Below are 19134 nucleotides of genomic sequence, written 5' to 3'. Positions count from 1 at the left end.
TCAAAGATGAAGCTGTTTATACACATTCATAGCACATGTCTATATTCCTTCCTTGTTTTGATGTCATCCACTCTCTTGTCAGTATCCCTTGTGACCAAAGGCACATATTGATGAGATGACTGGCTAAAGTTAATGCCTGATAGATAACCTGCACCCTTCAGTAACTGTTGCCAAAAGCAGGAGGAGGAAAGGCTAGAGTCAAGGGAGATAAGGAATAATCTAAAGGCCAGATTAGTGGATTTCTTTTTTCAAATTACCATTCTTCTTTTTAAACATGTGTCTTATTGGTGCTAGTCCATTTCCTATAGGGTTATGGTATTAAAGGGACTGTGACAAGTGAGTATGTTAGTTATCCAGAATTCAAGGCTTAGGGAATCTCCTGAAAGGAGAGGGAGCTCAAATGCTGGGATGTAGGAAAGTCGATGCCCTCTGTGAGCCCATTTGGGTTGTTTCCACCTTTTGCTAAGTCACAGCTTTAAACCGAGGCTACGGTAAAGAACCCAAGTAACTGGAACAAAGGGATTCAAACGCATTAAACTCTAAATAACTAAAGCCACTATTGGTAGGCTACTCTGCATATTAATTCCAGGTATAATATTTGAGTAGATTCATGATATCATCAGCAACTAACTCATTGGTTGTTGATTGAGTGCAAGTCATCATCAATACAATATGTGTTCTTTGTTGGTTTGGTTTTATTTGAGTGATTGAGTATCACACTGAGGAGGGCCAGACTCTATAGTGTTCTGAGACCCAGGGTGATCTCCACAAAGTCATCTGCTGAAAGGAGCATCTAGAGAATGTCTCCATTCACAAGTAATCCCTTTTCTCTCTGGATTTTTTTCAGCTTCAGCTGACTTTTGGGTAGTCAGAACTGGTCCCTGCTGGATGCTATGCTTTTTCCTTCAGGCTAGGTTGAGTGCTGCACAGCACCCCCTCCCCAGTGCACAGTGGCCTGTCCTGGTGATCTGTCCCATTCCTTCTGCTCCTCAGTGTTCTGGCCTGGCACTGGCAGTTTGGTGCTTTTAGTTTACAGCCCTGAGCAGGCTTTTGTTCCTGAAGTAACTAAGCTGGCTGTCAAGGAATGAGCAAATTTCTGCAACCTAGACCCAGAGTCTTTACAGCACTGGATAAAAGGTGGGGGACTAGGGTGTAGAGGAGAGTTTTGCTGTAAAGCCTCTGTTGAGGGTTTGGGTCTCTGTTACAGTCCCACTGCTAGTAGTCTGGGAGATGAAGAAGGGGTGCTGAGTGAGCTGAGGGTCAGTGAGTGTCAATTCAGGGTTTTTTAAACCTTATTTTGGATTTTGTGTGTCCTAAACAATGGAGAGTGCTGAAGTTGCTTTTTCCTTGGCACACAATTTCTGCTCTGGTTGAAAGGTTGTGGGGTTCAGAGAAAATATCTAGTCCTCCATCTAGCTTATATGACCTGTTAGTTCCTGGAATTTCTTTCATCTCTACAGAGGTATAAAACTTATGATAATCCTGGAAGTTACACAAGGCTTTAAAATGTTTTCTGAGTACATAGGCATAGAAATTAAAAATTGGAATGATTATATATCTGCTAAAGATCTTGTTGCTCTTTCCACAGCCTCTATAAGACTTAACAGAAACTGTCCTCATACTCTGGGGCTTCACAACTTCTTTCTAAAGGCAGAGCTAGAGGGATGCCTGCAATCTAATGTAGAAAGAGGGAGAAAAGCCTCAGGGGGTAGACAAAGGGAGGTACCCTAATTCTGTCGCTGAACCAAAACACATAGAATTTGGACTTGTTGACCATCAGTGGAGGTTTGTTTTCACAGCAAGTTTATTTTCCTCTTGCCTCTGAATGCCCCCATTATTCTTTAGGGGCAATGGCTATGTTTTATTCCTCAAATGCTTGGCATAGGGCCTTGCACAGACTAAGAACTTAATGAATGTCTGCTGAATGAATGGATACACCTTGAATCTTTTCTTTCTTATTTCTGTTTACTCCTCATTTTCTTTCCTTGAGTTTGAATGAATTTGTATTTGACTAAAGTTCTATGATGCATGAAGATAAGGAAGTGACCCTGAATTCTCAAAGACCATGTCAGTGGAGCACCAACTCTGTCCTTACCAAGAGGGAAGCCTTTAAGAATAGACCTAGTGATAAGCATCATATATCAACTATCTGGAAGTTAGCCTCACTTAATGCAACACCAGAAGGTTGCCACCAGATGATGAATCATTTCCGCCACAGCAACTCATGAAAATAGTGTACCAAGGTTCAAACAAATTCTGGTGTGTGTTGGTGGTTCACTTATACTGGTGAAATCATGAGTTCTTGAAATACTGAGATGAATAGTTGTCAGTGCTTTAAAAGAATACTTTTAAAGCTCATGATACAACATATGCATTTCTGATCTTTTAGTAGCTCAGAGCCTATACTTTTTTTTGTATTTTCTAGGGTTTGAATAACAAAAAGAATTTGCCAGCAGGGGGTGCCATGTTACGCTGCTTAGAAAACATTGCCACCTTCATGGAAGCTTTGCCAATGGATTCTCCAAGCAACCTCTGGACTACCATCAGTAACCAATTTCAGACTTTCTTTACCAAACTGCCTTGTGTTTTACCTCTGAAGGTATGAAGTGATCAGGTTTCTTTTTAATAGTTTGCTACTAGTTTCAGTTTCCTATTGACCAAGTCTTGTGAGACCCCAGACTCAAGAAAGAAAGACCTGAGTAGTATACTATTATTGTCATAGAAGGCTCCAAATAGGAATTCCTTCTGGATACAGAACAGAGAAAATGATTCTTCTTATTTCCCCAAAGCTCATGAGGTAAAAATGATACACTCAAGTTTTCCTATCAATTAATAAACAATGAAAGGACTGTCTATTGGTTGTGCTTTTTGAAAGATTTACTGCAAAGGGCATTGTTAGAAAGAATAATGATTGTTCTCTAAAGAAGCCACATGTTGCATTTGAAAATATGTGGAATTTGGAGTCAGAAGACCTGAGACTAAATGCCAGCTCTTTCACTTAGTAGTGCCTTATGACCTTGAATAAGTCATTAACCACACTAAGCCTCAGTTTCTTCATCTGAAAATAAGAGGGATGTACCAGATGATTAGTTTCTTTCCAGCACTGAATTCATGCCCTTGTGAGTATGGTGAAGCTGGGATAATAACCATAAAGGTGTTTGACCACTTATTCACCATATGATGTTCTTTTTTGACTATTCTCTGCCATCCTTTTCTCATAGTTGCAGTGGTAAGAGGAGAGTCAGCCTAGTATAGTAGACAGTATGATGAACTTGAAGTCAGAAAAATCTGGGTTCAAACACTGCTTATCACAGTATTAGCCCTGTGGCTCTGTTATAAATCACTTAACCTCTCTGATCCTCATTTTCCTCATATGTAAAATGAGGGGTTTGGATTAGATTACCTCTAAGACTCCCTTCTACCATTGTCTTTGAGACTATATCATGAGTGGAAATTTAAGACTCCCAAACAAAATTTTCATAAAGATTCCCTTTACTCTTTATGAAATCCAAAAATAAAATAATAAAATGCTAGAATTGGAAGGGACCTCAGAGATGAAGTCTAAACATATACAGGAGATGTTATAAAATGACATGACTTGACAACTGCTTGAATATGAGGGGGAGAGAGTGAGGAATCAAGGATGACACTTAGGTTGTAAGCCTAAATAGTTGGGAGGATGGTAGTACCCTTGACAGTAATAGGGGATAAGAAGAGGGCAAAGATTGAGGAAAAAGATAACTAATTCAGTTTCAAACACATTGAATTTTTTTTAAATTTATTTTTAACACAGTCTATAACAGATAAAGTAATTCAGACTTTGGGTCAGGTGATACATCTTTTTAAAGCATTTTCAATAATGGACCACAAACGAATTTTTTTTTTTAAACATTAACCAACTGAGACACAGATAATATTTATGTTGCTAACTTCACAAGCTCTTGACCTAATTGTCTCCACAGTATTACTAAGAATTAAAAGACCCTAACTTAATGTTGTTGGTCTACAGTCCTATGCCTAATAGCTTAATTTTAGACAACCTCGGATATTCCCCTACCCATAATCTATAATTGAATAGATCTGGTATTAAGCTTACAAATCTTTTGACTATAGGAAATTGCCACCAATAGTAAGGACATTGCAGAGATACAATATCACCCCAACTTCATGTCAACCCCAGGCAGGATTAGATTATCCACTTCCATTCAGTCAGGCTTAAAGTCTACCAGATGTCAGTGGGGAAATTGAGTCAGGAGAATCCCACCTCAGCCCATGCTGAATAGCTGCTCTCCCACCCTTCCCTTGGGATCACCTTTTGCAGTTCATACCAGCATCTCATCAGCTTACTGGCATCATGTATTGGAGGCTCAGATTGCCTTTCTTGCTTCCCATACCTGGAGTTAGACTCAGAAGAGCAGTCACTTAATAGTCCCATAGTATCTAAAAATGGCAAGTTCCAATAACCAGGTTTCAAATAAGATTATAGTTTCACTTTGGCTAAGGAACATCTTTTGAGGCAAGTCTTAAGTGGCTTACATGTCTTTCTATACTTGTTCTAGTTCCTGGTTAAATGGCAATCATAAAATCAAATTTATCTTTAAAACCTTGACTTTTCCCTCAATGCCAAATTTTATCCGAGGTTAGCTTCCTCTTGGAAATTTAGACTGAAATTCTTTTCTCCAAACTAAAGATGTCATTGATTTATTCTCAGTAATTAATTCAGTCTATTGTTTTAATAGTAATTGCTTTTACCTCACTTTGTAACATGTCCATTTTTTCTCCCCATCACTCCCCTCCCCCCACTTCCTAAATACCTTGCATTCTGAGTACTCCTTCCCTCAATGTAACCTCCCCTCCATCACACCCCACCCCTCTCCTATCCCCATCTTGTCTCTTTTCTTGCAGGGCAAGATGAATTTCCATACCCCATTCCCTGTGGTTCTTATTTCCCGATTATATGCAATAAAAATTCTCAACGTTCATTTCTAATACTTTGAATTCCAACTTCTCTCCCTCCCCCGCTCCCTCCTCAGCCCCACTGAGAAGGCAAGCAATTCAATACAGACTAGATATGTGTTGTTTTGCAAAAGACTTCCATAGTAATCAGGTTGTGTAATACTAATTATCTTGCCCTCTGCCTACCTTATCTCCCCTTATTTTTCCCCCCATAATTGACCTTGTCCCTTCTCGAAAGTGTTTATTTCCAGTGACTCCCTTCTCCCATTTGCCCTCCCTTCTAACATTCCCCTCACTCCACTTGTCGCCTCCTCTCCTACTTTCCTGTGGTGTATATAAATTTTCATATCAAATTTAGTGAGCAAAACACGTTGAATTTAAAATATCTATGGGACAACCAGTTGGAGATGTCCAAAAGGCAGTCAGAGATGTGGGATTGGAGGTCAGTAAAGATGTTAGGGCTGGACAAATAGATCTGAGAATCATCTGCTTTGAGATAGTAATTGAATTCATGGAAGCTGATAACATCACCAAAAAAATATTACAGAAGGAGATGTAAAGGCCCAGGGCATAACTTTGGGGTATGCCTGGGGTTAGCAGGGATGACCTGGATAAGGATCCAATGCAAAGGAGCCCAAGAAGGAGAGATCTGTCAGATAAAATACTAGAGAAGAGAGTATCAAGAAGAGGATGACTGACTGTGTCAGAGACTGCAGAGAGAGCTCAAGAAAAAGGAAGACCTGAGAAAAGGCAATGGCCCCTAAGAAATCATTTTTAATTTTGGAGTGAAGTTTCAGTGGAATGATGAGGTAGGAAGCCAGAGAATTAAGAAGAAGGTGAGAAGAAAGGAAATAGGGGTACCTCTTGTAGACAGTTTTCTCAAGGATTTTAGCTAGGAAAGGAAGCAGAGATATGGGAAGATGGCTTGAGGGGATGAATGGTTCAAGAGAGGGTTTTTTGAGGATGGGGAGGAGACATGGGTGTGTTTGTAGGCATTAGAGAAGGGGCCAGTAGGCAATAAGAGATTGAAGATAAGTGAGAGAGTGGGGATGATAGAAGGTACAGGATGGAATGGGATCAAATGTGTGTGTAGAGGGGTGCCTATCCTTGCAAGGTGGAAAGCCTTTTTGTGGGACAAGGGTAAAAGAGGAGATGATTACCGAAGGCAGCTGAGTGACATAAGATGAGGAAGAGGAAAGAACAGGGAACTCTGAGTGAATAACCTCAATTTTTTTTAGTGAAATATGAGGCCAGATTCTCAGCTGAGAAGGTTGGGGGAAGTTTCAGAAGGAATATAAATATTTAGAGAAGTGTAAAAGGAATACTTTGTTGTAATGATGACCCAGTTGAGATTATATAACATAAATTTGTGGTGGATCAGTCAACAGTTTTATGATTTTTCTCTAGCTTCATTCAGCAGTGTATGAATAGGAATGAAGGCAGTAGATGATGGAAATAATCCAAGGTTAGATTTTGGCAAGGCACGATCTCCAGTAGGATCTTGAAATTCTTGAGAGAAGAGGACAGTGGGAAAGGGAAGAGAGTATAACCAGTGCAGGTGCGATGGTCTCAGAAGAACTGAGGGGTAGATGGATTGGAGGTCGTTGTGAGAATAAAGAACAGGGCTTGGAGTTGCAAGATGGAAGGAGAGGTGCAGTGACAACAGATTGTAATCAGATAAAAGAATTTCAGATTTCATGAACATGGATGTGGATGAAGAGTATGAACATCTCTTTGTATTGCTGTGGTTAGGTGGAGCAGTAAGTCATAGGAAATGAATTAGTTTAGGAATTAGGAAGTTAGAATGTTGAGAAAGAATCATTATGCATTTTTAAGTCCTCTATTATGAGGGCAAGAGTTGAGTAGGAAAGACTCTAAATCAGACCTTAACTTGTTGAAAAAGGAAGTATTTCTAGAAGTGTCCTAAGGAGTGATTTTAGGAGTGTTCTTGAAGTTAGTAGACAATAGCCACCAGGATTTTGATTGGGGGATAAATAAGGATTGAATGACCTCCTGAATGATGGTGGTAGAGGGAGAAGTTGGAGGTGGCAATAGAGAGCAAGGAGTATAGCAAGGAATACTCCCCCACTATGATCAGCAAGTCAGGAGGTATGATAAATATGCACCAGTGCTAGAAAAAGTAGACATGGAAGATGTGTCATTAGGAATAGGAGGAAGTCAGTGAATGCAAGAGTGAAATAGGAAAAGGTTACAAAGAAAGCTGTTACCTATGGAGTAATCATTTCACAGAGCACAGTGGAAAGATTGGGTAACTTTACAGTGGGACATGGGGAAGGGAAGAGATTAGGTTGAGGGGGGTGTGAATTAAGGAAGTAGGCAGTGGGGAATGGAGAATGATGTTTGAACAGTGGCATTCAAAATAACTGAGATGGGGAAGATGTGATGACATGGAAGTATGTTAGTCATTGAGGAATGAGTTCAGGTAGGTTACCATTGTTCCTAGAGATTTGGCCTTGAGTGGACTTGTCAGAGGGCATAAGGCAGCTTTGTGACTGGAAAGTAAAGGGAAGGAAGGTGGGAGTGAGAAAGGTGCCTAACTTGAGGCAAGAGAACCCCTTATAGAGGTGGAGGTGGTCAGAGAAGGTACCTGAAGCACTGAGGGACTGCTGCTCAGGAAGGCCAAGCAGCCCTTGTGGAGATCATGTAGATGACTGAAAAATAGGCCTGGAGTTTAGTAGCTTCATCTTTGAATACAAGGGCAAGTCAATAACTCAGCTGAATTTTTCTTTTTCATTCAGATTTATTTATCTGCACTATATTATTTGCTAGTCATACTATAATAATTATAACTCACACTAAATAAAACACTTTGAGGTTTGCAAAATGTTTTATGTATATTATCTAATTGGATCCTTACAATAACTCTTTGAGATAAGCACTGTTAGTATCCTCTTTTTAAAGATGAAGGAATTTCAATGCCTTATCATCTGCATAGAGGTAATTTTAGGCTCCCCAAAGCTATGTCAGTAAAGTACAAGCTCCAATAAGCTCTTCCAAGCTGCAGAGGAATATAGACCTGGTGATGGATGACGTATCTTGTCTGTGTTTATGTCTGCAGAGCTTCATTACTAGGTTGGCAGAGGCAAACCTCAAAGATTTCTTTATAGAGGTGTTACAGTCTTCATTGGTGGAGGTAGTGTTGAAATAAGGATATATAATTGTATATCCTCATTTGTTTTTATGAATATGAAGTTCTTTTAGCTTCTGTAATGTAAAGTTAGCAACATTTTTGTTTCTGAAATAAAATATTATAATAAAATCTGTTTGAATTCATATCAGTTATTGACTCTCCTTTGTGTGCAACAGACATTTTTTCCATTTCATAGTATGTAGGACTTAGAACCAGAAGGGACCTTAGGGATGATCTAGTCCTTTTTTTTGCAAGTGAGGATACTGGGGACTTGATAGGGGAAGTGATTGTTCAAGATCTCGCTAGGTGTAAAGAACCAGACCTAGGATAATAAGCCCCCTTCTCTGACTCCAGATATGGTGCTCTTTCAGTTGTGCCACAATAACCACATGCAGTTAATACTAACAGTGCTACTAATCCATCTACTGTACAGGTAGATGTATTGAAAATGTTCCAGGAAAAATGTTTAGGTACATTTAAAACAATTAAAGACTTTGGTTCAGATAGAGCTTAGTAGAATAAACAATGCCTACCTAACCCTTTTATCTGCCCTTCACAACCAAGACAGAATGGATTCTGAAATTTACTACTCACAAATTTACTACTTTTCAAGGAGGCAAAGAAGCATGTAGATGCAGGGATATTACAGCCAGTGTGGAAAGGCACTTTCATAATGAGTCTCACCCAAATTCAGGGGACAATTTAGAACTCTTGAAAAAAAAAAACGATGTACAACAAAGTAAATGTCAAGTTAACTTTGAATTGAAAGAGAAGATGCAAAACTGTTAAACCCAACAGAAGGTCCTTCTGACCTGTGTCAGTGTAGGAAGCGCTATGTCGTTGTTGCCGACAATAAATCCCTTGTTTCCACGCAAAGAAATGCTTCATAAAAATTTTCTGATGCTTTATCTGCATCAGTTTAGCATTGGTAGCTAGAAGACATTAAAGTGTTGTTTACAGATAGAGGTAAAAAACTGTTTTTACAAATGCCAAATAAGATCGTTCCCCATTCTTGACAAAATACCTCCCTATTTATTCAATCTCTTGCTAACTCAGTGTTTTTTTTTTTTTTTTTAAATTTCAAACCTTTTGGAATGCTTATATGATGTTCCTTGGTTAGCCCATATCTACATGTTTGTTTGTCTCCTCAAAGACTCTAGTAGATTAATTAGTTAGGCATGATTTTTCTTTATAAAAATCATTCTGTCTTCCATTCAGCTTAGCTTTGATGACTATGAAAGAGAGCAAATGCAACTGAACTCTTCTTGGAAGCTGAGTGTTGCTCATTTTGTTTATGTAAGCCTAAGCCCACAGTGGTTCTCTAAATATGCATTTTTCTTCAAAGTGGCACATTTTACATCTAAGAGACTATAAATTTACTTCTGAATTTGAACTATATCAAAACTAAATGAACAATCCATTGCATAAACTATTATTTCTTAAAAGTCACAAACTGGTCAAGAGCTTTGATGTTGTATGAGAATTTTAAAATCAGAGAATTATTTTTTAAATGGATGATCAGTAGGCAATAATGGAGGAACTATAGGTCATATTTCTCTTAAGCTAAAATTAATGCTTGAAAAGAACAATTTTAGTCTTAGAGAATGAATGGTATAATGTTTCCCTTTGCCTGGTAAAGAGATGGGAGAATGTGTGTATGGCTTGTTGTATACATTATGACAATATCAGTTCCTTTAGCTCAATTTTTTCTTTATTTCAAAGAAGGATTTTATGGAGGAAATATTATAGAGAAATGACTGTGGTATAAAAAGCAAATGTTATCAACGACACTTTAAATTAAAAAAATAACAAGAATGCTCATTGGAAGTACTAGAACAAAACAGACCAAAAAAGTATTGATTTTACCCTTCTTTCATTTTTGGTCAGTGTTCTTTAGATTCCAGTTTGAGAATAATGATCTGCCTCCTGAAGATACCTACCACCAGTGCTACAAGGGTATGTTCTTCTTAATTAATTATATAATAATAATAATAATGTCATGAAAATAATTGTTCACATCTATCTCGTGCTTTACAATTTACAAAACACTTTTCTTCTGTTGTTTCATTTAGTCCTCAGAACCACCCTATGGGGATAGACAGTGTTAGCATTATTACCCCAGTTTCACGGATAAGGAGACAGGTTTGAAGTAGTTAAGTCAAGATCTCATGGCTGGCATACAGTACTCAGTCAGTTTTTCTGATAGAAAGTCCTGTGTGCTTCCTTCTTAAATGTATGATGTACCTTTACCTAAAAATTTATTTTTATGTTAAAAAAAACCAGATATGGGACCATTGTAAATCAGTAGTAATTGTTTGTTAAATATCTCTTTTACCCTAACCTCTTGTTTCTTCCCAGCCTAGAGTATAGTATCATGATAGTGTATGACCTGTCATATTACAGGCATGTGAAATGGTTTTATTATGTTTCAGTTACTACTTAGAGCTATTTGAGGAAGACATAAAACTGGGAAGGATAGACAGCATGTTGTTTGTTTCAAAAAGGTTTTAGACCTGTTCTTAGAGGCCATACAGTCCAACCTCCTCTTTTTGCAGATGAAGAAACTGAGAGAGATGTGACTTGCCCAAGGTCATGCAGGATGTAGAATCTTGAACTCAGTCCTTTGACTCTAAATTTAGCATTCTTTTCAGTATACCACTGGTGTTAAATTCAAATAGAGATGGATCCCTATGGGCCACACATTAGAATAGCACAAATTGACATTATCTGTGTTATATTGTATTTTCATTCATCTTGTTAACTGTTTCCCGGGTACATTTTGATTTGGTTCCTGTATAGGGCAGCATGTGTTTGACACCTTTGTGTGCCATTATGCTACTTTGCTTATAACAACATAATAACAATCTTCAAGTATTTGAAGATTTGTCATATGGAAGAGGGAACTTGTTCTGATTGCTCAAGGTGGCAGAACAACTCATAGAAATTGAAGAGAGACTAATTCTGGCTTAATAAAAGTAAAATAAAAACACTTTCTCAATAATTAGATTTATCCAAGAGTAGACAAGTCTACCTTGGGAAGTTGTGGACTCCTCATTAGTGAAAGTTCCATTTGGAGGCTGAGTATCATAGAGAGGATCCTTGTTTAAGTTCACTTAGACTATATGATCTCTGAGGACCCACATTCTCTGAACTTCTTTGATTCTGTAGGCTTTGTATGGTTTTATAAGCTGGGCCACATTCTGATATTCTTCAAGATCAATACAAATGTAGAGTAGAGCAGCCTTGCATGGAATCTGAAGTTTCTGAGCAGTCAGATAAAAAGATACTTTTTAAGTGACTCAGAGCAAGTGGCAATGATGAATGTATATAACTTTGATTAATAAATATTTATTCAGTACTTCCCATAGCTAAGCTGTATGTTATGTGATACGGGGATACAAAGAAGTATTTATTCCCTTTCTACAAGAAGTTTCCCATCTGTCTGGGGAGAGGACATTTAAATTCTAGACATTAAGAAACAAGTGAGAGCTAACTAATATTTATGTATATCACTGTGAACTACAATTTTTAAAGCTCCTTTATATAATTAATGTATTTGACCCTTACAACAAATTTTTGAGATAGATAATATATTATCCTCATTTTACAGAAGAAGAAACTGAGGTTCAAAGATGTGTGACTTCTTCTAGTAACCTAGCTAGTAAGTGGAAGAACCAGAACTAGAACCTAAGTTTTCTGACTCCAGGTCTCACATTATATCCTTTATACCACATAGCATCCACCTTATGCTTGTCAAGAGTTGACAACTGCCAAATTAGTGGTGTATAGGTATCATTAATTCTGTAGATGCTTAGACAGCTGGAATGATCATAGAAGGCTTAATAGGACTCAGCCTTAATGAATAATATTTCGATCAGAGGTTCCCAAACTTATTTGGCTTACTCCCTCCTTTTAAAAAAAATTACTTGGCACCCTCTGGAAATTTTTAACCCTCTAATGGGGTTGGGTTTTTTTTTTTTAATTTGCATCATTTCAAAAAATATAAGCTTTTTGAAATGATGCATCTTGTATTTTTAATAATTTATTGTAAATTTGTGGGGGTTTTTCTGCATTGAAATGTTGATGATGCAATATTGTGTCATGTAACTGTATAGTATCATATTGTAAACAAGTCATTACACACACATATTCCTGTTGATGGATGCTGAACTTGATGATGCACAACTCACTCTCCTGCCAACACATGCTTGTTAAGACCTGTCAGCAGACTTGGCCACTTGTATTTTGTGTGTGTATTTGGAAAATAACATAATCACTATGACTTTAGCTTTGTTACACAACAGATGAAATGTGTACAAATGGTCTTTCAGAATTTTATCTTTTCTTTCCTTATGCTTCCACCACTCACTTATTTTTATCCAATGCCCCACAGCTGCACCCAAAGTTACTACTGTCCCCCTGGATTGTTCCAGTGCCCCATAGGGGGTGGTATCACCCACTTTGGGAATTTATAGATGGAGAGAGGGTAGGGAGGGTTCTTTGTAAACCAATCTGTCTCCCAGATTCTATAGTTCTTCTTGGTAGTATCAACACCTTCCCAGTTACATAGGGTCAAAGCCTCAGAATTATATTTGATTCTTTTCTTTTCCTCATTTTTCATATCTAATTAGTTGCTGAATCTTGTTGTGTGCCACGACAGCTTCTTCCACCTTTAGTTCATGCTTTAACTCACTGTCCTGGTTTAGGACTTTATCACCTCTGGCCTGAACTATACAAAAGACTTCTAAATAAGTCTTCCTGCTTTCAGTTTCTCCCTTCTCCAGTCCTTGCTTCACATATCTTTCAAAGCAATCTTGCTAGTACATAGGTCTGATCATGCCACTCCCCTGTTCAAAGACTTTCAGTGATTTACAATTTACATTGCCAAAAAGGACAATATAAAAGCTCTGTAACCTGGTATTTAAGGTTAGGGATAAGGACTAGATGTATGATTTCCTTGGTGCAAGGAATTCCTGGATGAGAGAACTCCCTTTGCCAATTCAAGTTAGCATCATTCCTGTAACTTATTGTCTTAGAAAGTTGCCAAGAGCATTAAGAGGGAAAGAGATTTGCTTAGGGTCAGATATGCATATGTATTTTAGTATGTTATATTAGGCAACTACATGATATAATGGATAGAATGCAAGGTCTGAAGTTAGAAAGATCTGAGTTCCAGTCTGGCTTCAGATACTTACTGACTTGTGTGACCCTGAGTAAATCACTGTTTGTCTCAGTTTCCTCATCTGTAAAATAAACTGGAGTGTAGCGGATGGCCTGCGTCCCCACATGGCTTGGTGATGTGGTGAAGAAGTAAGAAACGGGAGGAGAGAGAAGATAGACCAACTCTGTTTATTGATCTGAGGGTCAGGGTACATATAGAGAGAAACTGCAAGTCTACATGACATTCTGCTTGTCTCCTGTCCTAGTGATTTGGTCAGTCTTATTGTCTTAAAGACTGTTAGCCTAGAGGGCATCTATTTTACATATCCCTTGTTTTCTGTAGTTCTCTTATCTGTCTCTGGAGACAGCAACATCTGGATGATAATGAGCACAGTCTCAAAGAACAGTTTCCCCGAAGGTCTGTCCTGAACTTGTCAACCACACTCCATCCTGACCCTCAACAGTTCAACCTTTCTTTTGTTGTAATGGGAGATAAGGTACTTGGGTTTGAAGACCTTACATGTGATAGAGAAGGCACCTATAAATAGGTGGCCCAGGCAGAGAAACAAAGGGATAGAGGTAATATAGACATGAGCCAGTGGAACAAAGACACAAAGGGATTTGTATTAAAAAAATAATCCCAAATCACACTTGCAGCTTCATCGGGGTCAAGATTTCCCTTGGAGGCCTGATCTATAAATTATATGTAGAGGTATTATAATAGACAGGGGTAAAACAAATAGAAATGAACCTATAATCACATCTTATGAACAATGTTGTTTCAAAACATCAACTTTGTTTCCCACCACCTCCATTAAATTGTATGTGTGGATAAGCCAATGATACAGAGGAAGCCAATGCTGCCACAAAGCTTATGATGCCTAAAATAATGCAACTTATACACCTTTTCTGTCTTACTTTCAACATTAACTGATTAGAAGTTTGATCAGATACAGACATATACCCGCCTTTACTTTTGACAGGCATTAAAGCAAACCTAGGACACATAATTACAGATATAATGCTAGTGTTAGCTATATGAAAACCAGTGTATTCAGTGATAGTACAATTAAAGCATGTTATTTCCCAGTCATAAGAGCAAAAATTCAATCTATATCCATTTGTTTCCCAAAAACCATAGACCCATATGCTACCATAATTACCTCCTCTATCTTCCCTCCCCATGTTACCACCCATAACCCAAGGCGGATTATGTACAAAAAGTCCATCTATCTCCCTCTTCATCAGTTCCTTCTGGTGCAGTGGTCAGCTGGAGGGTGCTCAGAAGCAGAATGAGTGTCTTCATTGTCCTGTCATTCCAATGATCATGGCTTCTTTTTTCCTCGATCCATATCTTCTCCAATGTATGGCAGAGGTCAGATGTTTCTTTCTGGTATCTAGATCATTTCTTCACCATTTCCTGTGGAAATACAAGCATACTCTCACCCCCACGTCAAGAGTTCAGAGGGTCCATGCAACAAGCCTGTTTTCATGTCCCTCCATTTCACCTTCACTTTTTTCCAATCAGTGAGCTGTGTTTTGCCTTTTTGAAACTGTTTTTGAGCAGGCGTAAACCCCTCTGTATCTGGTGTCAAGAATACAACACCATGTCAACTCTTCTCCTTATTCTTTTGCCTTCTTCTCCTCCTTTATTTTGCTTTTGGAGGAGAGTTTTTATGTCATGATTGGGACGTTCTACAATGGCCTGACCAGTAGGATTACGTGGGATGCCAGTTTTATGCTGTATTCTGTATGACAAGACAAAGCTGGACCATTATCTGTTTTTACAATTTGTGGAATACCTAGAGTTGCAAAACTCCTAAACAGATGATGAATAACAAATTTTGTTGATTCCCCAGTCAGTGGGGTAGCAATAGGATAACCTGAATATGTGTCTATAGTCACATGACAGTATTCATTCCTTCTAAATTCTGGGATGTGTGTGACGTCCATTTGCCATATTTCAAGAGGATTGCATCCTCAAGGATTGATAGATGTATTTGATGGAGCTAGCAAAAACGGAATGCAATGCGGACAAGACTTTACTACAGTGCTTCTTGCTTGCTCTCTAGTAATATGAAATTGCTGTGAAGCATGGAAACTGACTGATGAAATTGGCTGTAGGAATGCTGTGCTTCTAAAACTGTCAGTGTGAGCAAGCTATCTGCTTGTCTATTTCCCTCTAAAATAGGCCCTGGTAGTTGTGTATGGGATGGGACTCAAGGTCTTTTGGGGTAAGGGATGAAAGTCTCAACTTCTGAAATTGTTTCCTGCTGAGATTGGACGTAGAGCTGTCCCTGCCTCGATGGGTCCTGTTCAAGAGATACATAGCCTGAGCAGTTATCTGGAAGTTGATGGCTTGCACTCTGGAAAAGACAAACCTGGCATGGAGGTTATTCAAAGACCAAACAGGCACAAAAGGAATATAAATGAAAGACAATTTCCCTGGCATAACAGACAAAGGATGGCCAGGCTAGGCCAAGGGCAACAGATTTGAATATGAAAGACCAGATTAAGTGGGAAGATTCAGGAAGACCAGGCTACAAATTTGAGTGTGAAAAGCCGGGTTAAGTAGCAAGACTCAAGGGGAGTTCTGGGAGGTTGTCAGAGTCTGAACCCCATCATTCAGACTGCTTCACTCTCCTTTATATTTCTACCATAGACAAGACAGCTCACAAGTTATCACTCTTCATTAGCATAATTGTATTGTCTTAAACAAAAGAGATTTCAGACTTGAACCTTACAACTGAATAGATGTACATCGTTGTTTCACAGGCTAGTTTCTCCTTCTCTGATTACATTTACTCTGGAAGAAAAATTTTAGAAAAGTTGTTAATAAATTCAAACACTAAATTTAACTTTTGCTTAGGCCATGGAATGACTACAAGTTCAGATTAAAAGAGCAAGATCTTTTCTGCTTTATAGCTCATTACATATTAATTTATCAATACGTTATCTTGAAAATGAAAATTTAGTAGGCTTTAAAAGAGATTGTTTTAAAATATTTCTTCTGAAAGTGTTTTCTTTTGTTTTAAAACTGTTTAAAATTTGCCCTGATGTTAACAGTCACTAAACTTTTATAAAGAAAATTAGTTGAAAACCTTTAAAATGATAGTTCTCTTTTTACTTTGAAACAAAAATAAACCTTTAAAATTAAAATCCATTAAAGCTTAGTTGGTATGAAAATGTCCTTAAGTGATGTGAATGCCCAAACTATTAGAACAAACCAAATTCTTAATTATCACAGAATTCCTAGATAACAAAATGCTTTAGTCAGAAAGGTGCAATGTAATCTCACAACAGTAGGAGACTAGTTACAGAAAAACATGACTGCTGATAGGATCCTTTTAAACAATGGGGACATCTTAGGTGAGTCTTAAGTAGTTCACTTAGATTGCTGAACATGTTCTGATTTCAGATAAAAATCATATTAGATTTCCCAGTAAGATTACACAAAAGGGGCTCACAGGTTTTGTTGGTCACTTACTATTGATCATAGAAATTTGCCATATAGAAAGAGAAAGCAGGGACATGTGACAGCAAATATAGCAGGATAAAACATCCTTGACTTGGTTTGAATTCAGATAAGAGTAAAATTCTCCAGTTATGTAGTATCTGTTTCATAGCCAGACTCCGGAATAGTCAGGTGGGAAATATTCCCTTTGAGTAGTTTGTGGTATTTCTCTCATATATTGTTTTAATGCAAACAACTATACCCAAATTCAAACTCAAAACAAAAATATTTATGGTCTCAAATGTAATTCACTAATCAGCTCAGAGCCAGATAGTCATTGCTATTCTCATTTACAGTAAGCAATAAAGATTTACCAGGACTCATATGCATAAGGGAATTCCATTAAGATCTTTCCTTTTCAAGTTTAAAACTTGTCCAGAAGTAAAAGCCAATTGCCAAAAATCCTCTCCATATATTACAACTTCTGAGCAAGTCCTATTCATTGTTTATAATTTGCATAAACCAATCAAGTTTCCCAGGGTTGATGACTGTACCTATAGGGATGGTTTCCTTAGGGATGGTCTTAGCAATTTTACAAAATAAAGGAGATTGGTACTGCACTGCACCTAAGTCTGCCAACCCCCAAGTATACAGGACTGTTCTGAGTTGGCAGAACTAATCTAAATAAAGTTTTCATTCAGTTCCTTTCTTTCTACACAGTAATCAATTAACAATTTTAGGTTTAGCTTTAAAACAGTAATTCCAAATAACTTAGTCAACAACCTTACAACTTTTGAAATGATAGCCAAATTTGTTTTAACTGAAACTTCTTTAACAGGCAAAGGTGAAAATACCTGGTTTTCTAAATGGCAATTGCAAAAACCAAAACATTATAAGACAAGGTCAGCAAGACTGATAAAATTTAAAATAACATAACCGGTTTTACACATTTTTCCCAACACCTTTTAGTTTCAACAAAATTCAGATTAGAAATTGGTTTCTCTAACACTGTTTCTGGATTACAGGGGTTACTCAAGACTATCACAATTTAGAAGCACAGCAGTAACACAAATAGTGAACCTTAAGTGTCATTAATTACATTTCCAAACCATCACATAAATATTATTAATAGAAGACTGGGCTTACTAAATGTAAGGGCTGGTTTGTTGGGGTCCCCTAGACCATTTACGGGAACCCCTGACCCCGACCCAAGGCTCTTGTCCGGCAAGAGGCCTTGATCTCGTGAGTAATGAAATGGGGCGGGAGACAAAGGTGGTGAAGACTCCGTTTATTTCATCTAAATCACATGCATATATAGTCTTACCTATGTAAAACATTGAACCTATCACCTATCACCTTTCACATTGAACCTGTCACCTATCACCTTTCCTTATATGGGTGTCTTCTCCACTGGACATCCGGAGCCAGGACAAAGAACTGCCACGTTGCAAAGAAAGACGAGACCCTTCCTCCTGAAATCCATCTAGTTCCACCCCTACTGACAAGCCCCTAGGTTATCTAGTCAGGCTCTCAGTGTGGCGTCCTGAAATGGATAGGGGTCGGCTCTAACTCGTCCCGTTACAACTCCCCCTTTTTGTTTTGGTACAGTTGTTCTTTCATAGCCAACACGGTATGTTTAGTGGAGAAGAGGGAATTACGGATTGTTAACAATATCCATTTTAATAATATTGGTATAATAGCAACTAATATAAGCAATGTTAGTACTCCTGATCCTAATGAAATTAGCCAAGTTTTTAGTGAGTGCCAGGGATCAGCATGTTGGAAAAAATCTAAGATATTGTGAGCAGTTTTATGAGGAAGTAGGTCTTCATGGGAAGCCTGATTGATATTTTCTGCCAATTGAATCAATTGTTGGAACTCTAAGGTCATATTATCACTGATAACACCTTGTAATTGAGCCCGAATCTTTTCCCATGCCATTTCAGTTGCATCATATTGTTTTGGAGTAAGACAAAAAATATTGTACCTATAATCACATTGCAACTTTGATTGTAATTCTAGATATGCAACTTCATGTCCCAAGAACAGTCCTGCTTTCTGTAAAGCATGAATAGCATTGTAAAATTCCTTATCCATTTGAGCCTGACATTGAAATCCTTCTGAGACATTGCGCATGAGATCATGAAGAGCATTTGCTTCCTGGACACTATTCTGTGTGTTAGAGACAGACATTGCGAGAGCAGTAGAGCTAACAATTAGCTCAACTAATAAGGTTATACCTAACACTACACATGAGATACATCTTTTGAATCGCATCATACTTGTTGTCTTTTGATCTAATACTGACATCATATTGTCAGCCGGAGTGCGATACCATCCTTGTGTTTTCACTACCGTGAGTGCATACTTTGGCCTAGCAATGATGTAAAGCCTTCCTTTATCAAATTGTGGC

At 38.0% G+C, this 19134-nt stretch overlaps 1 protein-coding gene across 12 annotated transcripts in view; it reads left to right on the top strand.

The window, feature by feature from the left end:
• The window catches only part of UNC79 (unc-79 homolog, NALCN channel complex subunit), a 342891-nt gene that overhangs the window by 264736 nt on the left and 59021 nt on the right, over positions 1–19134 (top strand). For all 12 annotated transcript variants that reach the window (XM_072623539.1, XM_072623542.1, XM_072623545.1 and 9 more), the window contains 2 exons: positions 2426–2599; positions 9995–10063. In XM_072623539.1, the coding sequence (XP_072479640.1) occupies positions 2426–2599; positions 9995–10063 (243 nt within the window). The remainder of the gene's footprint in view (positions 1–2425; positions 2600–9994; positions 10064–19134) is intronic.

The sequence above is a fragment of the Notamacropus eugenii genome, chromosome 7 (genome assembly GCF_028372415.1).
Source record: "Notamacropus eugenii isolate mMacEug1 chromosome 7, mMacEug1.pri_v2, whole genome shotgun sequence".
Lineage (NCBI taxonomy): Eukaryota > Metazoa > Chordata > Mammalia > Diprotodontia > Macropodidae > Notamacropus > Notamacropus eugenii.
Note: the sequence above shows the minus strand (reverse complement) of the source record. Positions and strands in the feature narration are given on the sequence as shown.